At 50.5% G+C, this 26,747-nt stretch overlaps 1 protein-coding gene across 1 annotated transcript in view; it reads left to right on the forward strand.

Moving 5' to 3' along the window:
• Positions 1 to 26,013, forward strand: part of LOC140383492 (ubiquitin carboxyl-terminal hydrolase 54-like) — a gene marked incomplete at its 5' end in the record, with an annotated part of 36,939 nt that extends 10,926 nt beyond the window's left edge. Inside the window, 2 exons of the mRNA XM_072465952.1 lie at positions 4,091 to 4,196; positions 25,834 to 26,013. Of these exons, the coding sequence (XP_072322053.1) occupies positions 4,091 to 4,196; positions 25,834 to 26,013 (286 nt within the window). The remainder of the gene's footprint in view (positions 1 to 4,090; positions 4,197 to 25,833) is intronic.
• Positions 26,014 to 26,747: the final 734 nt, after the last annotated feature.

The following is a 26,747-nucleotide window of genomic DNA, read 5'->3' on the forward strand; positions in this document are numbered from 1 at the left end:
TGAGTAGAGTTTGTGTATTTAAAACATACGTATTATGCATTATTTGTATCGTTAGTGGAGCTGTCGTGGAGGGGTTGGAGCGGTCGTGGAGGGGTTGGAGCGGTCGTGGAGGGGTTGGAGCGGTCGTGGAGGGGTTGGAGCGGTCGTGGAGGGGTTGGAGCGGTCGTGGAGGGGTTGGAGCGGTCGTGGAGGGGTTGGAGCGGTCGTGGAGGGGTTGGAGCGGTCGTGGAGGGGTTGGAGCGGTCGTGGAGGGGTTGGAGCGGTCGTGGAGGGGTTGGAGCGGTCGTGGAGGGGTTGGAGCGGTCGTGGAGGGGTTGGAGCGGTCGTTGAGGGGTTGGAGCGGTCGTGGAGGGGTTGGAGCGGTCGTGGAGGGGTTGGAGCGGTCGTGGAGGGGTTGGAGCGGTCGTGGAGGGGTTGTAGCTGTCGTGGAGGGGTTGGAGCGGTCGTGGAGGGGTTGGAGCGGTCGTGGAGGGGTTGGAGCGGTCGTGGAGGGGTTGGAGCGGTCGTGGAGGGGTTGGAGCGGTCGTGGAGGGGTTGGAGCGGTCGTGGAGGGGTTGTAGCTGTCGTGGAGGGGTTGGAGCTGTCGTGGAGGGGTTGGAGCGGTCGTGGAGGGGTTGGAGCGGTCGTGGAGGGGTTGGAGCGGTCGTGGAGGGGTTGGAGCGGTCGTTGAGGGGTTGGAGCGGTCGTGGAGGGGTTGGAGCGGTCGTTGAGGGGTTGGAGCGGTCGTTGAGGGGTTGGAGCGGTCGTGGAGGGGTTGGAGCGGTCGTTGAGGGGTTGGAGCGGTCGTTGAGGGGTTGGAGCGGTCGTGGAGGGGTTGGAGCGGTCGTGGAGGGGTTGGAGCGGTCGTGGAGGGGTTGGAGCGGTCGTGGAGGGGTTGGAGCGGTCGTGGAGGGGTTGGAGCGGTCGTGGAGGGGTTGGAGCGGTCGTGGAGGGGTTGGAGCGGTCGTGGAGGGGTTGGAGCGGTCGTGGAGGGGTTGGAGCGGTCGTGGAGGGGTTGGAGCGGTCGTGGAGGGGTTGGAGCGGTCGTGGAGGGGTTGGAGCGGTCGTGGAGGGGTTGGAGCGGTCGTGGAGGGGTTGGAGCGGTCGTTGAGGGGTTGGAGCGGTCGTGGAGGGGTTGGAGCGGTCGTGGAGGGGTTGGAGCGGTCGTGGAGGGGTTGGAGCGGTCGTGGAGGGGTTGTAGCTGTCGTGGAGGGGTTGTAGCTGTCGTGGAGGGGTTGGAGCTGTCGTGGAGGGGTTGGAGCGGTCGTGGAGGGGTTGGAGCGGTCGTGGAGGGGTTGGAGCGGTCGTGGAGGGGTTGGAGCGGTCGTGGAGGGGTTGGAGCGGTCGTGGAGGGGTTGGAGCGGTCGTGGAGGGGTTGGAGCGGTCGTGGAGGGGTTGTAGCTGTCGTGGAGGGGTTGGAGCTGTCGTGGAGGGTTTGGAGCGGTCGTGGAGGGGTTGGAGCGGTCGTGGAGGGGTTGGAGCGGTCGTTGAGGGGTTGGAGCGGTCGTGGAGGGGTTGGAGCGGTCGTGGAGGGGTTGGAGCGGTCGTGGAGGGGTTGGAGCGGTCGTGGAGGGGTTGGAGCGGTCGTTGAGGGGTTGGAGCGGTCGTGGAGGGGTTGGAGCGGTCGTGGAGGGGTTGGAGCGGTCGTGGAGGGGTTGGAGCGGTCGTGGAGGGGTTGTAGCTGTCATGGAGGGGTTGGAGCTGTCGTGGAGGGGTTGGAGCGGTCGTGGAGGGGTTGGAGCGGTCGTGGAGGGGTTGGAGCGGTCGTGGAGGGGTTGGAGCGGTCGTTGAGGGGTTGGAGCGGTCGTGGAGGGGTTGGAGCGGTCGTTGAGGGGTTGGAGCGGTCGTTGAGGGGTTGGAGCGGTCGTGGAGGGGTTGGAGCGGTCGTTGAGGGGTTGGAGCGGTCGTTGAGGGGTTGGAGCGGTCGTGGAGGGGTTGGAGCGGTCGTGGAGGGGTTGGAGCGGTCGTGGAGGGGTTGGAGCGGTCGTGGAGGGGTTGGAGCGGTCGTTGAGGGGTTGGAGCTGTCGTGGAGGGGTTGGAGCGGTCGTGGAGGGGTTGGAGCGGTCGTGGAGGGGTTGGAACGGTCGTGGAGGGGTTGGAGCGGTCGTTGAGGGGTTGGAGCGGTCGTGGAGGGGTTGGAGCGGTCGTGGAGGGGTTGGAGCGGTCGTGGAGGGGTTGTAGCTGTCATGGAGGGGTTGGAGCTGTCGTGGAGGGGTTGGAGCGGTCGTGGAGGGGTTGGAGCGGTCGTGGAGGGGTTGGAGCGGTCGTGGAGGGGTTGGAGCGGTCGTTGAGGGGTTGGAGCGGTCGTGGAGGGGTTGGAGCGGTCGTTGAGGGGTTGGAGCGGTCGTTGAGGGGTTGGAGCGGTCGTGGAGGGGTTGGAGCGGTCGTTGAGGGGTTGGAGCGGTCGTTGAGGGGTTGGAGCGGTCGTGGAGGGGTTGGAGCGGTCGTGGAGGGGTTGGAGCGGTCGTGGAGGGGTTGGAGCGGTCGTGGAGGGGTTGGAGCGGTCGTTGAGGGGTTGGAGCGGTCGTGGAGGGGTTGGAGCGGTCGTTGAGGGGTTGGAGCGGTCGTGGAGGGGTTGGAGCGGTCGTTGAGGGGTTGGAGCGGTCGTTGAGGGGTTGGAGCGGTCGTGGAGGGGTTGGAGCGGTCGTTGAGGTGTTGGAGCGGTCGTTGAGGGGTTGGAGCGGTCGTGGAGGGGTTGGAGCGGTCGTGGAGGGGTTGGAGCGGTCGTGGAGGGGTTGGAGCGGTCGTGGAGGGGTTGGAGCGGTCGTTGAGGGGTTGGAGCGGTCGTTGAGGGGTTGGAGCGGTCGTTGAGGGGTTGGAGCGGTCGTTGAGGGGTTGGAGCGGTCGTGGAGGGGTTGGAGCGGTCGTTGAGGGGTTGGAGCGGTCGTGGAGGGGTTGGAGCGGTCGTGGAGGGGTTGGAGCGGTCGTGGAGGGGTTGGAGCGGTCGTGGAGGGGTTTGTTTGAGGTTGGCGTCCGGGGTAAAAAGGGTAAAGAGGGTAAAGGAAGAGTAATCGTGCATAACCTCTGGACATGAGCTGTTGCGCACGGGGAGCCGAGGTCAGGAGAAGGATACGCTCATGGATGTATGAATATGCATGCGTCACCCCGGCAACGCAGGGTTAAAAACCAGACTGCTGCTTATGTAATGCACTTTAGACTCTTTGGATGTTTGAATCAGAGTCTGTGGTGGTCGTGTCCCGATCAGTCGAGGTCATAAACGTCAGAGAGGGTTTTGTCACGTTTTGTCCTTGTGGATTATGTCGGTGTAATCCCTCATTCGTCCAGGCGTGTTCCATAGTAGAAAAAGCTTCAGTTGTAGTCATCTGGACTCAGTTTGAAAAAATAGACGTTTGCAGTGAAGAAAGCTGTAAAGAACGTTACATAGGTGAGACTAAACAGCCTCTACACAAGAGGCTTTATCAGCACAGAAGAAATACTAGTTCAGGACCACAGAGCGCCGTGCATCTCCATCTTGAAGCCTCTAATCACTCGTTTGAAGACGGTGAGGTGAAGGTTTTAAGCAGGGAGAAAAGATGGTTTGAAAGAGGAGTCAAGGAAGCTATTTTTGTTAAAAAAGAAAGACCTTCTTTAAACAGAAATGGAGGGCTCAGATTAAATCTACCTGGTATCTATAATGGTACTGAACCCCTGGAAAGGTAGAGGACCAGGACCAGGACATTCAGATGCTAATCAGGTACTCAGGGTGGTTGAGCCAGGGTCTCACTAAGACAAAGAGGATTCTAATAGCCCATTAAGATTCTGAATAGGCTCGGTAGATACAAGGGGGAGTTTCTGTTGAAACAAACAACTCTTTCTACTTCAGGAAGGCTCCGCCCAATGGGCGGGTCTTACCACAGAACAGTATTAATATCGGAGTTCTCGACCTAAATTCTGTTATTGACAATGACTCTTGGATGAGAGTCGAAACGTCTATTTTTTCAAACTGAGTCCAGATGAAACAACTGAAGCTTTTTCTACTTGTGGATTATGTATTTTCATGCAAACAATGTTATATTTACTTGATATTTATTATTGAATATTGAAAGAAAATAACATATTTAATGCATATTCAGCATATTCAGATAAAGGTTTGTTTGTTTGTGTGCCGCAGTAACCAGGCGGTGAGGATGCTCGAGTGCAGAGACAAGCCCACTCCGGACATGTTCGGGGAGCTGCTCCGAAACGCCAGCAACATGGGCGACCTCAGGAACTGTCCCGTAAGTCCCTCCACTCCCCGTGTCCTATTTTCAAGTTTTCCCACCTTTTTTCATTGTTTTGTCCGGGGTGCAATTTATGTGTTATTATTCATTATTTTCACACTGACGACCACAAGAGGCTCTAGGCTCTGAGCGACGCAGAAGAAGAATCTGCACTTCCTCTTCCTCTGGAGTTTGTGGAGTTGTTTAGAAGTGACACAGAGGAAGAAGAATTCAGTGGATTTAGTGATTTGGGGTAAAACTGATGCTTTGCTAAACTTGTTAGCATGTTCTTTATGCTATAGTTATCTGTTAGCATGTTCTTTATGCTATAGTTATCTGAATAACTGTTCATATGTTACGCTAACATACCAGACACTTACCACAGTTCTGTCTGTGCCTCATGTAGCTGAAGGTGTTAGCGTTAGCATATGTCATGTAGCTGAAGGTGTTAGCGTTAGCATATGTCATGTAGCTGAAGGTGTTAGCGTTAGCATACGTCATGTAGCTGAAGGTGTTAGCGTTAGCATACGTCATGTAGCTGAAGGTGTTAGCCTTAGCATACGTGATGTAGCTGAAGGGGTTAGCGTTAGCATATGTCATGTAGCTGAAGGTGTTAGCCTTAGCATACGTCATGTAGCTGAAGGTGTTAGCGTTAGCATACGTCATGTAGGTGAAGGTGTTAGCGTTAGCATACGTCATGTAGCTGAAGGTGTTAGCGTTAGCATACGTCATGTAGCTGAAGGTGTTAGCCTTAGCATACGTCATGTAGCTGAAGGTGTTAGCCTTAGCATACGTCATGTAGCTGAAGGTGTTAGCGTTAGCATACGTCATGTAGCTGAAGGTGTTAGCCTTAGCATACGTCATGTAGCTGAAGGTGTTAGCGTTAGCATACGTCATGTAGCTGAAGGTGTTAGCCTTAGCATACGTCATGTAGCTGAAGGTGTTAGCGTTAGCATACGTCATGTAGCTGAAGGTGTTAGCCTTAGCATACGTTACTTTTGGTGACAAATGCAGTTCCTCAGCAGCATTAACACCGTTATTGTCCATGTTTTTCACGCTCTTGGTCCTTCATTAAGTCCAAAATCCTGGAAGTCCTTGAATAAAACCTTGGTTGAAAAGTGGCTGATATTGCAGATAATCGCCGCAGGAATCGTCGGCTTTTGTGCAAAAAAAATAGAAAAACGTTGAGGAGAAACATTCAGCTATTGAGCACTATTGTTGTTGCTGCCGCGGCGCCGCACGGGACGGTCCTGCTCATGAATGGCTCCGGTTTGGCCCACTCTCGCTGCCAAAAAAACGCCCTCACAAAGAAGAAGCTCGTCTCTGGCGTCAGCTCGTTCAGAGACGCCCGGACTGTGTGGGGCCCTTTGGGGGACGGCGGCGCGGCGGTGTTTACCTTCCATCACGTCGAGGCGAGCGTTTGCACAGGCCTTTTGTTCAAACAGTGGGACGGTGTTTGGACTGGGAGGAGGACAGTGGAGGGGGACAGTGGAGGAGAACAGTGGAGGAGGACAGTGGAGGGGGACAGTGGAGGAGGACAGTGGAGGAGGACAGTGGAGAAGGACGTCAGGTCGCTGTGGATTCAGTCTGGATTAGTCATAATTATGTGTGTGTAGTTCTGGGACGTGTGAGACAAGGTGAGACGTGTGAGACGAGGTGAGACTTGTGAGACGTGTGAGACGTGTGAGACTAGGTGAGACGTGTGAGACGAGATGAGACGTGTGAGACGAGGTGAGACGTGTGAGACGTGTGAGACGTGTGAGACGAGTGAGACGAGGTGAGACGTGTAAGACGAGGTGAGACGTGTGAGACGAGGTGAGACGTGTGAGACGAGTGAGACGAGGTGAGACGTGTGAGACGTGTGAGACGAGGTGAGACGTGTGAGACGAGTGAGACGAGGTGAGACGTGTGAGACGAGGTGAGACGTGTGAGACGTGTGAGACGAGGTGAGACGTGTGAGACGAGTGAGACAAGGTGAGACGTGTGAGACGTGTGAGACGAGGTGAGACGTGTGAGACGTGTGAGACGAGGTGAGACGTGTGAGACGAGTGAGACGAGGTGAGACGTGTGAGACGTGTGAGACGAGGTGAGACGTGTGAGACGAGTGAGACGAGGTGAGACGTGTGAGACGAGTGAGACGAGGTGAGACGTGTGAGACGTGTGAGACGAGGTGAGACGTGTGAGACGTGTGAGACGAGGTGAGACGTGTGAGACGTGTGAGACGAGGTGAGACGTGTGAGACGTGTGAGACGAGGTGAGACGTTTGAGACGTGTGAGACGAGGTGAGACGTGTGAGACGAGTGAGACGAGGTGAGACGTGTGAGACGTGTGAGACGTGTAAGACGAGGTGAGACGTGTGAGACGAGGTGAGACGTGTGAGACGAGGTGAGACGTGTGAGACGAGTGAGACGAGGTGAGACGTGTGAGACGTGTGAGACGAGGTGAGACGTGTGAGACGTGTGAGACGAGGTGAGACGTGTGAGACGAGTGAGACGAGGTGAGACGTGTGAGACGAGTGAGACGAGGTGAGACGTGTGAGACGAGTGAGATGAGGTGAGACGTGTGAGACGTGTGAGACGAGGTGAGACGTGTGAGACGTGTGAGACGAGGTGAGACGTGTGAGACGTGTGAGACGAGGTGAGACGTGTGAGACGAGGTGAGACGTGTGAGACGAGTGAGACGAGGTGAGACGTGTGAGACGAGTGAGACGAGGTGAGACGTGTGAGACGTGTGAGACGAGGTGAGACGTGTGAGACGTGTGAGACGAGGTGAGACGTGTGAGACGTGTGAGACGAGGTGAGACGTGTGAGACGAGGTGAGACGTGTGAGACGAGTGAGACGAGGTGAGACGTGTGAGACGAGTGAGACGAGGTGAGACGTGTGAGACGTGTGAGACGAGGTGAGACGTGTGAGACGTGTGAGACGAGGTGAGACGTGTGAGACGTGTGAGACGAGGTGAGACGTGTGAGACGAGGTGAGACGTGTGAGACGAGTGAGACGAGGTGAGACGTGTGAGACGAGTGAGACGAGGTGAGACGTGTGAGACGTGTGAGACGAGGTGAGACGTGTGAGACGTGTGAGACGAGGTGAGACGTGTGAGACGTGTGAGACGAGGTGAGACGTGTGAGACGAGGTGAGACGTGTGAGACGAGTGAGACGAGGTGAGACGTGTGAGACGAGTGAGACGAGGTGAGACGTGTGAGACGTGTGAGACGAGGTGAGACGTGTGAGACGAGGTGAGACGTGTGAGACGTGTGAGACGTGGTGAGACGTGTGAGACGTGTGAGACGAGGTGAGACGTGTGAGACGTGTGAGACGAGGTGAGACGTGTGAGACGTGTGAGACGTTTGAGACGTGTGAGACGAGGTGAGACGTGTGAGAAGAGGTGAGACGTGTGAGACGAGTGAGACGAGGTGAGACGTGTGAGACGAGTGAGACGAGGTGAGACGTGTGAGACGAGGTGAGACGTGTGAGACGAGTGAGACGAGGTGAGACGTGTGAGACGTGTGAGACGAGGTGAGACGTGTGAGACGTGTGAGACGAGGTGAGACGTGTGAGACGTGTGAGACGAGGTGAGACGTGTGAGACGAGTGAGACGAGGTGAGACATGTGAGACGTGTGAGACGAGGTGAGACGTGTGAGACGTGTGAGACGAGGTGAGACGTGTGAGACGTGTGAGACGTGGTGAGACGTGTGAGACGTGTGAGACGAGGTGAGACGTGTGAGACGTGTGAGACGAGGTGAGACGTGTGAGACATGTGAGATGAGGTGAGACGTGTGAGACGTGTGAGACGTGTGAGACGTGTGAGATGAGGTGAGACGTGTGAGACGTGTGAGACGAGGTGAGACGTGTGAGACGAGGTGAGACGTGTGAGACGTGTGAGACGTGTGAGACGTGTGAGACGAGGTGAGACGTGTGAGACGTGTGAGACGAGGTGAGACGTGTGAGACGAGGTGAGACGTGTGAGACGAGTGAGACGAGGTGAGACGTGTGAGACGAGTGAGACGAGGTGAGACGTGTGAGACGTGTGAGACGAGGTGAGACGTGTGAGACGTGTGAGACGAGGTGAGACGTGTGAGACGAGGTGAGACGTGTGAGACGTGTGAGACGAGGTGAGACGTGTGAGACGTGTGAGACGAGGTGAGACGTGTGAGACGTGTGAGACGAGGTGAGACGTGTGAGACGTGTGAGACGAGGTGAGACGTGTGAGACGTGTGAGACGAGGTGAGGCTCAAGTGTCATTGGGTCATAATCAAAATCATGACGTTTGCAACATTGTGTTTCCCTCGAGCGGTCAACCGAACCAAGTGTCCAGGAAGACGCAGAAAGGCGCTTCTCTCCTTTGGCCTGTAGAGACGCTGTGTGAGGGACAGAGACACGTGAGGGAGGGGCCTGGAGCTCCGCCTCCACGTCACATGAACAAACTTGGGGCGGGACTTTAGCGCTGTTTGGATTCATTCTTTTTCAGATTCACCCCACAGCCTGCCACCCACATGTGCACAACCTTATTAAACCAGACTTTGTCCTTCTTCTGTCCCGTTGTGGATCTCTCAGAGGAGTTCGTTCAGATCCTGCGCCTCACGTGCGGCTCAGCGTGGGTCACTTCCTGGTCACTTCCTGGTCACTTCCTGGTCACTTCCTGGTCACTTCCTGGTCACTTCCTGGTTTCGCTCCGCGCTCTGGTTCGCTCGCGTTCACATTTCAGAGTTCGATACAATTGGACCTGGACTGAGCTTTCCGACCGGATCGGAGTTCGATCGCACAAATGAACGAACTGTGGTGTTGGCCAAGAGATGACGTAAACATCCTCGTGGTGTTTGGGGTTTTACTTTAAAGAACAAACAGTGTTATATTTAGCTTCAAAGTGTAACATGTGGAGATTATAGTCCAATTTAATTTTTTCAGTTTGGGGCCACCGCAATCTGCTCTATTAATGAGAGATTCATTGATTATAAATGACGAGATTGAATATGTCTTGGTAAATCTTTCATCACTCTCCAAATATTGACCGTAGTACTAGTAGAAGTAGTAGTAGAAGAAGTAGTAGTACAGTAGATGACGCAAGACAATCCCATTAAACCATTACATGCTGATGTGATTGTTTTGTACCGTAGTCTCTCAGAGTCTCTCACAGTCTCTCACACTCTCACAGTCTCACAGTCTCTCACACTCTCACAGTCTCTCAAAGTCTTTCACACTCTCACTGTCTCTCACAGTCTCTCACAGCCTCTCACTGTCTCTCACAGTCTCTCACAGCCTCTCGCAGCCTCTCACAGTCTCTCACAGTCTCTCACACTCTCACAGTCTCTCACAGTCTCTCACAGCCTCTCACTGTCTCTCACACTCTCACAGTCTCTCACAGTCTCTCACAGTCTCTCACAGCCTCTCACAGTCTCTCACACTCTCACAGTCTCTCACAGTCTCTCACACTCTCGCACTCTCACAGTCTCTCACAGCCTCTCACAGTCTCTCACAGTCTCTCACAGTCTCTCAGAGTCTCTCACAGTCTCTCACATTCTCTCACAGTCTCTCACAGTCTCTCACAGTCTCTCACAGCCTCTCACAGTCTCTCACACTCTCTCACACTCTCTCACAGTCTCTCACAGCCTCTCACAGTCTCTCACACTCTCACAGTCTCTCACAGTCTCTCACAGCCTCTCACTGTCTCTCACAGTCTCTCACAGTCTCTCACAGTCTCTCACACTCTCAAAGTCTCTCACAGTCTCTCACTGTCTCTCACAGTCTCTCACAGCCTCTCAGAGTCTCTCACAGTCTCTCACACCCTCTCAGAGTCTCTCACAGTCTCTCACCGTCTCTCACAGTCTCTCACAGTCTCTCACAGTCTCTCACAGCTTCTCACAGCCTCTCACTGTCTCTCACAGTCTCTCACAGTCTCTCACAGCCTCTCACATTCTCTCACTGTCTCTCACGCTCTCACAGTCTCTCACAGTCTCTCACAGTCTCTCACAGTCTCTCACAGTCTCTCACAGTCTCTCACAGTCTCTCACAGTCTCTCACACCCTCTCAGAGTCTCTCACAGTCTCTCACCGTCTCTCACAGTCTCTCACAGTCTCTCACAGTCTCTCACAGCCTCTCACAGTCTCTTACAGTCTCTCACACTCTCACAGTCCCTCACAGTCCCTCACAGTCTCTCACAGTCTCTCACAGTCTCTCACAGCCTCTCACAGTCTCTCACACTCTCACAGTCTCTCACAGTCTCTCACAGCCTCTCACTGTCTCTCACACTCTCACAGTCTCTCACAGTCTCTCACAGTCTCTCACAGTCTCTCACAGTCTCTCACAGTCTCTCACAGTCTCTCACACTCTCGCACTCTCACAGTCTCTCACAGCCTCTCACAGTCTCTCACAGTCTCTCACAGTCTCTCACAGCCTCTCACAGCCTCTCACAGTCTCTCACAGTCTCTCACAGTCTCTCACAGTCTCTCACAGTCTCTCACAGCCTCTCACTGTCTCTCACACTCTCACAGTCTCTCACAGTCTCTCACACTCTCGCACTCTCACAGTCTCTCACAGCCTCTCACAGTCTCTCACAGTCTCTCACAGTCTCTCAGAGTCTCTCACAGTCTCTCACAGCCTCTCACAGTCTCTCATAGTCTCTCACAGTCTCTCACAGCCTCTCACAGTCTCTCACACTCTCTCACAGTCTCTCACAGTCTCTCACAGCCTCTCACAGTCTCTCACACTCTCACAGTCTCTCACAGTCTCTCACAGCCTCTCACTGTCTCTCACAGTCTCTCACACTCTCACAGTCTCTCACAGTCTCTCACTGTCTCTCACAGTCTCTCACAGCCTCTCAGAGTCTCTCACAGTCTCTCACACCCTCTCAGAGTCTCTCAGAGTCTCTCACAGTCTCTCACTGTCTCTCACAGTCTCTCACAGTCTCTCACAGTCTCTCACAGCCTCTCACAGCCTCTCACTGTCTCTCACAGTCTCTCACAGTCTCTCACAGCCTCTCACAGCCTCTCACTGTCTCTCACGCTCTCACAGTCTCTCACAGTCTCTCACAGTCTCTCACAGTCTCTCACAGTCTCTCACAGTCTCTCACAGTCTCTCACACCCTCTCAGAGTCTCTCACAGTCTCTCACCGTCTCTCACCGTCTCTCACAGTCTCTCACAGTCTCTCACAGTCTCTCACAGCCTCTCACAGTCTCTTACAGTCTCTCACACTCTCACAGTCCCTCACAGTCCCTCACAGTCCCTCACAGTCTCTCACAGTCTCTCACAGTCTCTCACAGCCTCTCACAGTCTCTCAAAGTCTCTCACAGCCGCTCACAGCCTCTCACAGTCTCTCACAGTCTCTCACAGTCTCTCACAGTCTCTCACATTCTCCCACAGTCTCTCACAGCCTCTCACAGCCTCTCACTGTCTCTCACGCTCTCACAGTCTCTCACAGTCTCTCACAGCCTCTCACAGCCTCTCACAGTCTCTTACACTCTCACAGTCTCTCACTGTCTCTCACAGCCTCTCACTGTCTCTCACGCTCTCACAGTCTCTCACAGTCTCTCACAGTCTCACATTCTCTCACAGTCTCTCACAGCCTCTCACAGCCTCTCACTGTCTCTCACGCTCTCACAGTCTCTCACAGTCTCTCACAGTCTCTCACAGTCTCACAGTCTCTCACAGTCTCTCACAGCCTCTCACAGCCTCTCACTGTCTCTCACAGTCTCTCACAGTCTCTCACACTCTCACAGTCTCTCACAGTCTCTCACAGCCTCTCACAGTCTCTCACAGTCTCTCACAGCCTCTCACAGTCTCTCACACTCTCACAGTCTCTCACAGCCTCTCACAGTCTCTCACACTCTCACACTCTCACAGTCTCTCACTGCCTCTCACAGTCTCTCACAGTCTCTCACAGTCTCTCACAGTCTCTCACAGTCTCTCACAGTCTCTCACAGCCTCTCACTGTCTCTCACAGTCTCTCACAGTCTCTCACAGTCTCTCACACTCTCACAGTCTCTCACAGTCTCTCACTGTCTCTCACAGTCTCTCACAGTCTCTCACACTCTCACAGTCCCTTACAGTCCCTCACAGTCTCTCACAGTCTCTCACTGTCTCTCACACTCTCACAGTCCCTCACAGTCTCTCACAGTCTCTCACACTCTCACAGTCTCTCACAGTCTCTCACACTCTCACAGTCTCTCACAGTCTCTCACACTCTCACAGTCTCTCTCAGTCTCTCACACTCTCACAGTCTCTCACAGTCTCTCACAGTCTCTCTCAGTCTCTCACACTCTCTCACAGTCTCTCACAGTCTCTCTCAGTCTCTCACACTCTCACAGCCTCTCACAGTCTCTCACAGTCTCTCTCAGTCTCTCACACTCTCACAGCCTCTCACTGTCTCTCACACTCTCACAGTCTCTCACAGTCTCTCTCAGTCTCTCACACTCTCACAGTCTCTCACAGTCTCTCTCAGTCTCTCACACTCTCACAGTCTCTCACAGTCTCTCTCAGTCTCTCCCACTCTCACAGTCTCTCACACTCTCACAGACTCTCACAGTCTCTCACACTCTCACAGTCTCTCACAGTCTCTCACACTCTCACAGTCTCTCTCAGTCTCTCACACTCTCACAGTCTCTCACAGTCTCTCACAGTCTCTCTCAGTCTCTCACACTCTCACAGCCTCTCACAATCTCTCACAGTCTCTCTCAGTCTCTCACACTCTCACAGCCTCTCACTGTCTCTCACAGTCTCTCACAGTCTCTCTCAGTCTCTCACACTCTCACAGCCTCTCACAGTCTCTCACTGTCTCTCACAGTCTCTCACAGCCTCTCAGAGTCTCTCACAGTCTCTCACACCCTCTCAGAGTCTCTCAGAGTCTCTCACAGTCTCTCACTGTCTCTCACAGTCTCTCACAGTCTCTCACAGTCTCTCACAGCCTCTCACAGCCTCTCACTGTCTCTCACAGTCTCTCACAGTCTCTCACAGCCTCTCACAGCCTCTCACTGTCTCTCACGCTCTCACAGTCTCTCACAGTCTCTCACAGTCTCTCACAGTCTCTCACAGTCTCTCACAGTCTCTCACAGTCTCTCACAGTCTCTCACAGTCTCTCACACCCTCTCAGAGTCTCTCACAGTCTCTCACCGTCTCTCACCGTCTCTCACAGTCTCTCACAGTCTCTCACAGTCTCTCACAGCCTCTCACAGTCTCTTACAGTCTCTCACACTCTCACAGTCCCTCACAGTCCCTCACAGTCCCTCACAGTCTCTCACAGTCTCTCACAGCCTCTCACAGTCTCTCAAAGTCTCTCACAGCCGCTCACAGCCTCTCACAGTCTCTCACAGTCTCTCACAGTCTCTCACAGTCTCTCACATTCTCCCACAGTCTCTCACAGCCTCTCACAGCCTCTCACTGTCTCTCACGCTCTCACAGTCTCTCACAGTCTCTCACAGCCTCTCACAGCCTCTCACAGTCTCTTACACTCTCACAGTCTCTCACTGTCTCTCACAGCCTCTCACTGTCTCTCACGCTCTCACAGTCTCTCACAGTCTCTCACAGTCTCACATTCTCTCACAGTCTCTCACAGCCTCTCACAGCCTCTCACTGTCTCTCACGCTCTCACAGTCTCTCACAGTCTCTCACAGTCTCTCACAGTCTCACAGTCTCTCACAGTCTCTCACAGCCTCTCACAGCCTCTCACTGTCTCTCACAGTCTCTCACAGTCTCTCACACTCTCACAGTCTCTCACAGTCTCTCACAGCCTCTCACAGTCTCTCACAGTCTCTCACAGCCTCTCACAGTCTCTCACACTCTCACAGTCTCTCACAGCCTCTCACAGTCTCTCACACTCTCACACTCTCACAGTCTCTCACTGCCTCTCACAGTCTCTCACAGTCTCTCACAGTCTCTCACAGTCTCTCACAGTCTCTCACAGCCTCTCACAGTCTCTCACAGTCTCTCACAGCCTCTCACAGTCTCTCACACTCTCACAGCCTCTCAGTCTCTCACACTCTCACAGTCTCTCACAGTCTCTCACAGCCTCTCACTGTCTCTCACAGTCTCTCACAGTCTCTCACAGTCTCTCACACTCTCACAGTCTCTCACAGTCTCTCACTGTCTCTCACAGTCTCTCACAGTCTCTCACACTCTCACAGTCCCTCACAGTCCCTCACAGTCTCTCACAGTCTCTCACTGTCTCTCACACTCTCACAGTCCCTCACAGTCTCTCACAGTCTCTCACACTCTCACAGTCTCTCACAGTCTCTCTCAGTCTCTCACACTCTCACAGTCTCTCACAGTCTCTCACAGTCTCTCTCAGTCTCTCACACTCTCACAGCCTCTCACTGTCTCTCACACTCTCACAGTCTCTCACAGTCTCTCTCAGTCTCTCACACTCTCACAGTCTCTCACAGTCTCTCTCAGTCTCTCACACTCTCACAGTCTCTCACACTCTCACAGACTCTCACAGTCTCTCACACTCTCACAGTCTCTCACAGTCTCTCACACTCTCAGTCTCTCTCAGTCTCTCACACTCTCACAGTCTCTCACAGTCTCTCACAGTCTCTCTCAGTCTCTCACACTCTCACAGCCTCTCACAATCTCTCACAGTCTCTCTCAGTCTCTCACACTCTCACAGCCTCTCACTGTCTCTCACAGTCTCTCACAGTCTCTCTCAGTCTCTCACACTCTCACAGCCTCTCACAGTCTCTCACAGTCTCTCTCAGTCTCTCACACTCTCACAGCCTCTCACTGTCTCTCACACTCTCACAGTCTCTCACAGTCTCTCTCAGTCTCTCACACGCTCACAGCCTCTCACTGTCTCTCACACTCTCACAGTCTCTCACAGTCTCTCTCAGTCTCTCACACTCTCACACTCTCACAGTCTCTCACAGTCTCTCTCAGTCTCTCACACTCTCACAGTCTCTCACAGTCTCTCTCAGTCTCTCACACTCTCACAGTCTCTCACAGTCTCTCACACTCTCACAGTCTCTCACAGTCTCTCACACTCTCACAGTCTCTCACAGTCTCTCACACTCTCACAGTCTCTCTCAGTCTCTCACACTCTCACAGTCTCTCACGGTCTCTCACAGTCTCTCTCAGTCTCTCACACTCTCACAGCCTCTCACAGTCTCTCACAGTCTCTCTCAGTCTCTCACACTCTCACAGCCTCTCACTGTCTCTCACACTCTCACAGTCTCTCACAGTCTCTCTCAGTCTCTCACACTCTCACAGCCTCTCACTGTCTCTCACACTCTCACAGTCTCTCACAGTCTCTCTCAGTCTCTCACACTCTCACAGCCTCTCACTGTCTCTCACACTCTCACAGTCTCTCACAGTCTCTCTCAGTCTCTCACACTCTCACAGTCTCTCACAGTCTCTCTCAGTCTCTCACACTCTCACAGTCTCTCACAGTCTCTCTCAGTCTCTCACACTCTCACAGTCTCTCACAGTCTCTCACACTCTCACAGTCTCTCACAGTCTCTCACACTCTCACAGTCTCTCTCAGTCTCTCACACTCTCACAGTCTCTCACAGTCTCTCTCAGTCTCTCACACTCTCACAGCCTCTCACAGTCTCTCACAGTCTCTCTCAGTCTCTCACACTCTCACAGCCTCTCACAGTCTCTCACAGTCTCTCTCAGTCTCTCACACTCTCACAGCCTCTCACTCTCTCTCACACTCTCACAGTCTCTCACAGTCTCTCTCAGTCTCTCACACTCTCACAGTCTCTCACAGTCTCTCTCAGTCTCTCACACTCTCACAGCCTCTCACAGTCTCTCACAGTCTCTCTCAGTCTCTCACACTCTCACAGCCTCTCACTGTCTCTCACACTCTCACAGTCTCTCACAGTCTCTCTCAGTCTCTCACACTCTCACAGTCTCTCACAGTCTCTCTCAGTCTCTCACACTCTCACAGCCTCTCACAGTCTCTCACAGTCTCTCTCAGTCTCTCACACTCTCACAGTCTCTCTCAGTCTCTCACACTCTCACAGTCTCTCACAGTCTCTCACTGTCTCTCACAGTCTCTCACAGCCTCTCACAGTCTCTCACAGTCTCTCACACTCTCACAATCCCTCACAGTCCCTCACAGTCTCTCACAGTCTCTCACTGTCTCTCACACTCTCACAGTCCCTCACAGTCTCTCACAGTCTCTCACACTCTCACAGTCTCTCACAGTCTCTCACACTCTCACAGTCTCTCACAGTCTCTCACACTCTCACAGTCTCTCTCAGTCTCTCACACTCTCACAGTCTCTCACAGTCTCTCACAGTCTCTCTCAGTCTCTCACACTCTCACAGCCTCTCACTGTCTCTCACACTCTCACAGTCTCTCACAGTCTCTCTCAGTCTCTCACACTCTCACAGTCTCTCACAGTCTCTCTCAGTCTCTCACACTCTCACAGCCTCTCACAGTCTCTCACAGTCTCTCTCAGTCTCTCACACTCTCACAGTCTCTCTCAGTCTCTCACACTCTCACAGTCTCTCACAGCGTCTCACAGTCTCTCACAGTCTCTCACACTCTCACAGTCCCTCACAGTCCCTCACAGTCTCTCACTGTCTCTCACACTCTCACAGTCCCTCACAGTCTCTCACAGTCTCTCACACTCTCACAGTCTCTCACAGTCTCTCACACTCTCACAGTCTCTCACACTCTCACAGTCTCTCTCAGTCTCTCACACTCTCACAGTCTCTCACAGTCTCTCACAGTCTCTCTCAGTCTCTCACACTCTCACAGCCTCTCACTGTCTCTCACACTCTCACAGTCTCTCACAGTCTCTCTCAGTCTCTCACACTCTCACAGTCTCTCACAGTCTCTCTCAGTCTCTCACACTCTCACAGCCTCTCACAGTCTCTCACAGTCTCTCTCAGTCTCTCACACTCTCACAGTCTCTCTCAGTCTCTCACACTCTCACAGTCTCTCACAGTCTCTCTCAGTCTCTCACACTCTCACAGCCTCTCACAGTCTCTCACAGTCTCTCTCAGTCTCTCACACTCTCACAGTCTCTCTCAGTCTCTCACACTCTCACAGTCTCTCACAGTCTCTCACAGTCTCTCACAGTCTCTCACAGTCTCTCTCAGTCTCTCACACTCTCACAGCCTCTCACAGTCTCTCACAGTCTCTCTCAGTCTCTCACACTCTCACAGTCTCTCTCAGTCTCTCACACTCTCACAGTCTCTCACAGTCTCTCACTGTCTCTCACAGTCTCTCACAGCCTCTCACAGTCTCTCACAGTCTCTCACACTCTCACAGTCCCTCACAGTCCCTCACAGTCTCTCACTGTCTCTCACACTCTCACAGTCCCTCACAGTCTCTCACACTCTCACAGTCTCTCACAGTCTCTCACACTCTCACAGTCTCTCACAGTCTCTCACACTCTCACAGTCTCTCACAGTCTCTCACACTCTCACAGTCTCTCACAGTCTCTCACAGTCTCTCTCAGTCTCTCACACTCTCACAGCCTCTCACTGTCTCTCACACTCTCACAGTCTCTCACAGTCTCTCTCAGTCTCTCACACTCTCACAGTCTCTCACAGTCTCTCTCAGTCTCTCACACTCTCACAGCCTCTCACAGTCTCTCACAGTCTCTCTCAGTCTCTCACACTCTCACAGTCTCTCTCAGTCTCTCACACTCTCACAGTCTCTCACAGTCTCTCTCAGTCTCTCACACTCTCACAGCCTCTCACAGTCTCTCACAGTCTCTCTCAGTCTCTCACACTCTCACAGTCTCTCACAGTCTCCCTCAGTCTCTCACACTCTCACAGCCTCTCACAGTCTCTCACAGTCTCTCTCAGTCTCTCACACTCTCACAGTCTCTCACAGTCTCTCTCAGTCTCTCACACTCTCACAGTCTCTCACAGTCTCTCACTGTCTCTCACAGTCTCTCACAGCCTCTCACAGTCTCTCACAGTCTCTCACACTCTCACAGTCCCTCACAGTCCCTCACAGTCCCTCACAGTCTCTCACAGTCTCTCACTGTCTCTCACACTCTCACAGTCCCTCACAGTCTCTCACAGTCTCTCACACTCTCACAGTCTCTCACAGTCTCTCACACTCTCACAGTCTCTCACAGTCTCTCACACTCTCACAGTCTCTCACAGTCTCTCACACTCTCACAGTCTCTCTCAGTCTCTCACACTCTCACAGTCTCTCACAGTCTCTCACAGTCTCTCTCAGTCTCTCTCAGTCTCTCACACTCTCACAGCCTCTCACTGTCTCTCACACTCTCACAGTCTCTCACAGTCTCTCTCAGTCTCTCACACTCTCACAGTCTCTCACAGTCTCTCTCAGTCTCTCACACTCTCACAGCCTCTCACAGTCTCTCACAGTCTCTCTCAGTCTCTCACACTCTCACAGTCTCTCTCAGTCTCTCACACTCTCACAGTCTCTCACAGTCTCTCTCAGTCTCTCACACTCTCACAGCCTCTCACAGTCTCTCTCAGTCTCTCACACTCTCACAGCCTCTCACTGTCTCTCACACTCTCACAGTCTCTCACAGTCTCTCTCAGTCTCTCACACTCTCACAGTCTCTCACAGTCTCTCTCAGTCTCTCACACTCTCACAGTCTCTCACAGTCTCTCTCAGTCTCTCACACTCTCACAGCCTCTCACAGTCTCTCACAGTCTCTCTCAGTCTCTCACACTCTCTCTCAGTCTCTCACACTCTCACAGTCTCTCTCAGTCTCTCACAGTTGTTTCTGCGGTGGAGACTGTGTCAGATAAATTGCACCTTTAATGCTCCATTAGAAACCAGAGTCACGACTGAGACCAGCTCTTCAGTCTGAGGAGCAGGAGCCGGGAAATGACGCTCGTTCGTCAGCGTTTTTTTGCGAATAAATGTGACTTTGCTGCCGCCGGACTTAACTCGACACGTTTGCCAAAGTGAAAGTGTCTTGCTCATGAACACAAAGGCCGTGCACTAAATCAAACTAGCATCTATTTCATTCTCTTGTATTTTATTAGATGTGGAAACTTTTGCTGGTGCAGAGCAAACCTTTCAGTCATGGCAAAAACCTTTATTTGACAAGATTTTAATGAATTTGATTTTACGTATTTTCCAGAGTATAAGTCGCACCAGCCAAAAAATGCATAATAGAGAAGAAAAAAACATATATAAGTATAAGTATATAAGTATAAATATAAGTATAAGTTGCACTCCGGCCAAAACTATGAAAAAAGGTGCGACTTATAGTCCAGAAGATACGGTAGTTGCTCTTTGTTGTATTATTGTCCCCTATCTTTAAAAAAAGTTTAAAAAAAACACATATATTTTTAATTAATCCTGTTTTCAAGTTCTTCTTCGCTGAGCCTCACAGATCACTCCGTTTAAACCTTTTGCAGGTAAAAATACCGACTTTTCCTGTTCACTTTTTAAGCCCCTAAACCAGCACTGGACACACTCAAACTGTGTTAAATACGACGCCGTAGCTCTATTAGCGTAGCATTCATGTTGCCAATTGTAAATTGGCCTCAGTTATTTATTTCATAGCTGCTTATTTTTGTCATCGTTCATTTCCGCGGCTGGAAAATTGTGTCGTTTCTGTGTTTTCCCAAAAAAGTACCCGTTATTTCAAAGGACACATAATATGCTATTTTAATTTTTTTTTTGAGTTTTTAACCACGTTTCTTCCCATTGTTGTTGTTGTTCACTCATGAAAAACGTACCCGGAGCAGCATTAGCTTCATTCACACTCGTTTGGTGAATCCTGCTCAGAAAGTCCTCTCCCCTCCGAGCGCCAAAAACACTCTGTTCTGAATCTCCTGGTTTTGTCGAGTCAGTTTAGTCAAAGTTCTGAGCATTTCTGGATCAAATCAAGAGCATTACAACTGAGTGGCTGCACCCCTCTGTAGCCAGTAGAAAAGTCAATTCCTGACATGGGAAATGCTGGCGTGATATGAGGTCATTTGTTTTTTTTAAGTTCTAAAACACGAGAGCTCAAAGTAAAGAGACTCAAGAGCATGTGTAAAGGCCAATAACAATAGAAATAACGCATCACATTTGTCTTTTAAGTCAGAAAATGTGCAATACTTATACAAAGAAGACCAAAAGCAGGTTTAAAAGCATTAAATACACACAAATGCAAAATATGTCTTTCACTGCAAAGCCAGAAGCAGCAGCAGCAACAACAACAGCAGCAGCAGCAGCAGCAGCAGCAGCAGCAGCATCAGGACAATAGCACAATTATGTAAACAGGGTCACAGTGATATAGAGTTAGACAGAATGAATAAATAAAAGGGAGCGATAGCCGTTTTGCTAACCGAATATGTGGATGCGTCTTGGTTTTGGGCGGATGAAGGATGTTTGCGGTCTGGAGACGGCACCGAGGGGAAATGGAGAGAGTGGCACTCGATCAATAGTGTGTGTTTGTAGTTTGTTTAGTGTTTCCAGGGAAGCGACAGTGAAGCGTCTGGTGCCAATGGACGAGACCACAAAGGAAATGCTCTGTAACAGGAACAAGCTTTGCACAATATAGGTCGCGTTCATGTGACGTCGCACAATCGTAAAAAAAGAAAAGTAAAGGTACTCAAGAGCATGTGTAAAGGCCAATAACAAGACAAATATTGCATAATATTTGTTCTTTTAAGCAAAAAAAGGGCAATACTTATACAAAGAAGACCAAAAGCATGTTTAAAAGTATTAAATACACAAAAATGCAAAATATGTCCATTCTCTGCAAAGTCAGCAGCAGAAAGTCAGAAAGTGGTGCCATTGCTCAACCTCAAATACGTGATTGTTTTCTTTTTCTAAATTACTTGTATTATTATTATTATTATTAGGCCCGAGCGCCACAAGCTGGCGAGAGGCATATTAGCTCCATAATTCTCCATAATGCTCCATAATGCTCCATAATGCTCCATAATGCTCCATAATGCTCCATAATGCCCACTTCCAAACACTCACTCCTCCACTCATGCACGTCTAATGTTCCGTTCATATAAACATGTAATGCAAAAATTGAACATTATTACTGTATAGACAAAACAAAATTAACTACCATCATGAGGTTGTGAAAACTTCTTCTTCTTCTTCTTCTTCTTCTTCTTCTTCTTCTTCTTCTTCTTCTTCTTCTTCTTCTTCTTCTTCTTCTTCTTCTTCTTCTTCTTCTTCTTCTTCTTCTTCTTCTTCTTCTTCTTCTTCTTCTTCTTCTTCTTCTTCTTCTTCTTCTTCTTCTTCTTCTTCTTCTTCTTCTTCTTCTTCTTCTTCTTCACAAAAATGCACCTCTAAAAATCGTGCCTCACCTTTTCCTAAAAATAAAAAAATTGGCACGTCAGCGCCCCCAATTGTACAAAAACTGCATTGAGAGATAGGAAATGGCCCCAAAAAAATCTGATGGTAGAATCATGAAATTTGGCTCAGAGGTAGATTGATGGTAGTTGGGTCAAATCCCCTGCCGCTCGCCCACAGGTTGCCAGTTCAATCCACAGCTCCTGCAGATAAATACCGCCGACGTGTCCTCGGGCCTGACACTCAACCGCCACACTCAGTATGAATGTCAAGGTTATTGGGTTTTAGCTCGATCATTATGAGTGATTATTTGGGTCACAATGAAGTCGTGAAGACGATTATAGTTGTGACATTTTAAGAAGAAAAATTAATCAAATTTATATTTAAAAAAAGCGAAAATTTTCAAACTAAATTAGGACCAGGACCAACGGTAGATGGTGACAAGAGAAGCAAAAAATATTATTACGGCAACGCCAACCGCCCAACTAAATGTCGGCCATATTGGATCAAAATTTGCTAAGCATGACTCGGGAGTTTTTCCAAACGTCGTACTTTTACTAATTCCTTCTTGGACGTTGGCCAGAAAAAGTAGAAATTTGGTGAAAATTGTGTTGAGGAGTTGGACATCAAATTTATTCAAATGACTTTGATCTCTGTCACGGTCTCTGTGCGGTGGAGCCGCAAACTGTAGCTAGAATTTCAGAAATTTTCCAAATTTTAAAAAGATAAAGTCCGAATTGTGTCAAATTTGAATCAGTTGTTAAACCCTTAGCCCAAAACCTACTTGAAGTGAAGCAAATTATTTTGGCGTGATAGCGCCCCCTATAGAGTGAAATATTTTTTTACATGGAGGGTAAAATATTTACTTTTTTGAAATTTTATAAAATTTGGCACAAAATTCCATTTTGGCGTCCCGATCAAAAAAGTCAATGAGACCCATGTCATATGTGTTATGGCGTAGGAACCTCCCATGTTTTTCCAATGGGGAAATTGCCAAATCTCTCAAATTTGAACATGCTGACACGTTACACTTTTTCTCCTCGCAGGGCGTTAGCCCAATTAACCTAACATTTGGTGAGAATCATCTTCAGGAGTCGGCCATCAAAAGAGCCACTTACTTTTATATTTAAAGCAAAGACAAGAAGACGCGACAGTAGGTGTATCAACAGGATAATTGGGGTGCATTGGGGGTCAGAGCGGTCAGATCCACTGACCCGCAGGTTAGCGGTGCGATCGCAGCTGCCTCATGTGAATACTGCCGTTGTGTCCTTGGGCAAGACACTTAACCCAACTCGCCCCCAGTGTCTGCGAACATCTGGAGTGAATGTGTGACTGGTTCCTTGATGTAAAGCGCTTACCTTGACGGTACAAAAACGCTATATAAATGTGACCATTTACTCTCTCTCTCTCTCTTTGAACCTCCTCTCTCGTCTTTCCTCTACCCTTCTCTTTCTCTCTCTCTCTCTCTTTCAGCCTGTTGTCTCCTCTCTCTCTCTCTGAACTGCACACCCGCCTCCCGGGACACACGCTACACCGTCCATCTCTCTCTCTCCCTTTTTATTTGATCCTTTCCACCGCTTTAAACCTCTACATCCTGGTACTTGGATTTCTGTGTCCGGCGCTTTGGTCGCCACGTCATGTTTCTGATCCTCATTTCTAAACCAGGACCACCTTGTCCTCGCCGGGCGCCTCGAGGGGCGTGTCGAGGGCGCGTGTCGAGGGGCGTGTCGAGGGGCGTGTTGAGGGGGCGTGTCGAGGGGGCGTATTGAGGGGGCGTGTCGAGGGGGCGTGTCGAGGGGGCGTGTCGAGGGGACGTATCGAGGGGCGTGTCGAGGGGGCGTGTCGAGGGGGCGTGTCGAGGGGGCGTGTCGAGGGGGCGTATCGAGGGGCGTGTCGAGGGGGCGTGTCGAGGGGGCGTGTCGAGGGGGCGTGTCAAGGGGCGTATCGAGGGGGCGTGTCGAGGGGGCGTGTCGAGGGGGCGTGTCGAGGGGCGTGTCGAGGGGGCGTGTCGAGGGGGCGTGTCGAGGGGGCGTGTCGAGGGGCGTGTCGAGGGGGCGTGTCGAGGGGGCGTGTCGAGGGGGCGTGTCGAGGGGCGTGTCGAGGGGCGTGTCGAGGGGGCGTGTCGAGGGGGGCGTGTCGAGGGGCGTGTCGAGGGGCGTGTCGAGGGGCGTGTCGAGGGGGCGTGTCGAGGGGGGCGTGTCGAGGGGCGTGTCGAGGGGCGTGTCGTAACGGGCCTTATACCAGGTGCATCGTAATCGCACTAAACGTTATATATTTCTCCTCCTTTAATAAAGCTCTTCTCTCGACACTCGGCGCCGATGGCTTTTCTGTTGAATATGGAAATGCACATTAGTCATTCAAGGACAAAGATGCTTGTCTTGCCCAAGGACACAGCAACAGTCCTTCTTCTTGGTTTAGGAGTTTAGGAGGCGGGACGAGAAACACGCCATTTCCACCATCAAGAGACGAGACGAAAGATCAAGTCGAGAGAGATTTTGACGTAATTTATGAAAGAGTAAATTCAGATTTTGGCCTCACAACTGCTGTTCTCGAACTCAACCCCCAAATGTAAACAAATGTAAACAAACAGGATCGTCACCGTCGTCAAGCGTCCAGATCATTTGTGGTGTCGACACTAGAGGGCAACAGTGGCTCGGTTGGTGGAGCGCTAAACAAATCTAGGACAAAACCCAGTCCGAATTCATTTCTAAACCAGGACAAATCCAGGACGAAACTGGGCTAAACTGGGCCAAACCAGGAGTGAACCAAGACAATTCCAGGACTAACCCATGTTTGAACCAGAAGCAGGACTAAACCAGGACTAAACCAGGACTAAACCAGACCAGAACATTGACACTAGACGTGTCCGACGTGTCCTCGGGCCTGACACTCAACCCGTGTCAAAGTGACAATTTTCAAACTAAATTAGATTTTTTTTTTTTTTTCAATTTAAGAAATGTGAGGATTCTAGAAGCAAAATGAAGTCATTTCTGAGCCTTTCTCTGCTTTTTTTATCTTCCCGTTTCTGTCAATTGAATCATTCATAAAGTTTGATTTCATAAAGCAGGTCACGTATCGAGGAGCGGAAACAACATTCGGGATTTTATCCTCGTTTCGGCCGTGACGTGAATAAACGCGAACGATCGTTAAATCCTAACGTTTATTCTCGTTAATAATCGTTACTCTAAAGCTTGAAATCTCATCACACATCGAAACTAAAATAAATTGTTGTTGTTGTTGTTGTTTTATGGCGATTGTTGTTGTTGTTGTTGTTTTATGGCGATTGTTGTTGTTTTATGGCGGTTGTTGTTGTTTTATGGCGATTGTTGTTGTTTTATGGCGGTTGTTGTTTTTGTTGTTTTATGGTGATTGTTGTTGTTTTATGGCGATTGTTGTTGTTTTATTGCGGTTGTTGTTGTTTTATGGCGATTGTTGTTGTTTTATGGCGGTTGTTGTTTTTGTTGTTTTATGGTGATTGTTGTTGTTTTATGGCGATTGTTGTTGTTTTATGGCGGTTGTTGTTTTATGGTGATTGTTGTTGTTTTATGGTGATTGTTGTTGTTTTATGGCGGTTGTTGATGTTTTATGGCGGTTGTTGTTGTTTTATGGCGATTGTTGTTGTCGTTGTTTTATGGCGGTTGTTGTTTTATGGCGATTGTTGTTGTTTTATGGTGATTGTTGTTGTTTTATGGCGGTTGTTGTTGTTTTATGGCGGTTGTTGTTGTTTTATGGCGATTGTTGTTGTTTTATGGCGATTGTTGTTGTTGTTTTATGGCAGTTGTTGTTGTTGTTTTATGGCGGTTGTTGTTTTATGGTGATTGTTGTTGTTGTTTTATGGCAGTTGTTGTTGTTGTTTTATGGCGGTTGTTGTTTTATGGTGATTGTTGTTGTTGTTTTATGGCGATTGTTATTGTTGTTTTATGGCAGTTGTTCTTGTTGTTTTATGGCAGTTGTTGTTTTATGGCAATTGTTGTTGTTTTATGGCGGTTGTTGTTGTTTTATGGCGATTGTTGTTGTTTTATGGCGATTGTTGTTGTTGTTGTTTTATGGCGATTGTTGTTGTTGTTTTATGGCAGTTGTTGTTTTATGGCGGTTGTTGTTGTTGTTTTATGGCGGTTGTTGTTGTTGTTTTATGGCGATTGTTGTTGTTTTATGGCAGTTGTTGTTGTTGTTTTATGGCGGTTGTTGTTTTATGGTGATTGTTGTTGTTTTATAGCGGTTGTTGTTGTTTTATGGCAATTGTTGTTGTTTTATGGCGGTTGTTGTTTTATGGCGATTGTTGTTGTTTTATGGCGATTGTTGTTGTTGTTGTTGTTTTATGGCGATTGTTGTTGTTGTTGTTTTATGGCAGTTGTTGTTGTTGTTTTATGGCGGTCCATCCAAGTGTTGCATTACCACCAGACTTATAACCTGTTTGATGACACCTTCCTGTTTGATGACACCTTCCTGTTTCCTGTTTCCTGTCTCCGCCCCCAGAGTAACTGCGGCGAGGTGCTCCGGATCCGCCGCGTCCTGATGAACTCGCCGGAGATCGTGTCCATCGGTCTGGTCTGGGACTCGGACCACTCGGACCTGGCGGAGGACGTGATCCACAGCTTGGGAACCTGTCTGCGTCTGGGGGATGTAAGTCGCCATGGAGACGAGTGCGGGGACTGAACCACGCACCGGCTCACGGGGGGGAATGTGTGCATCGCTGAGGAGAAGGTTAAACCAGCAGGAGCAAACCAGGACTAAACCAGGTCTAAACCAGGTCTAAACCTGGACTAAACCAGGACTAAACCAGGTCTAAACCAGGACCAAACCAGGTCTAAACCAGGTCTAAACCAGGTCTAAACCAGGACTAAACCAGGACTAAACCAGGTCTAAACCAGGACCAAACCAGGTCTAAACCAGGTCTAAACCAGGACTAAACCAGGACTAAACCAGGTCTAAACCAGGTCTAAACCAGGTCTAAACCAGGACTAAACCAGGACTAAACCAGGTCTAAACCAGGACTAAACCAGGTCTAAACCAGGTCTAAACCAGGTCTAAACCAGGTCTAAAACAGGACTAAACCAGGACTAAACCAGGACAAATCTAGGACAATACTCAGGCCTAGATCAGTTCTAAACCAGGACTAAACAAGGATGAAACCAGGACTAAAGATCTAGGGAATGAGAATAAGTGTAATAAGAATATAAACCATGACGACAGGTTCAGAACCTCCACCAGGTCTAAACCAGGTCTAAACCAGGACTAAACCAGGACTAAACCAGGACTAAACCAGACCAGAACTTGCCATGTTTAAACTTTTTTAATTCTTCAAAACGTTGGACTGAACCAGGTCTGAACCAGAGCGTTCAGCAGGAGTTTACAGCGTTACCGAGCAACCAGAGCTCCGCCTCCAGCTT

This window comes from Eucyclogobius newberryi, unplaced genomic scaffold (assembly GCF_026437365.1).
Source record: "Eucyclogobius newberryi isolate DKJ021-1_F unplaced genomic scaffold, fEucNew1.0.hap1 SCAF_510, whole genome shotgun sequence".
Lineage (NCBI taxonomy): Eukaryota > Metazoa > Chordata > Actinopteri > Gobiiformes > Gobiidae > Eucyclogobius > Eucyclogobius newberryi.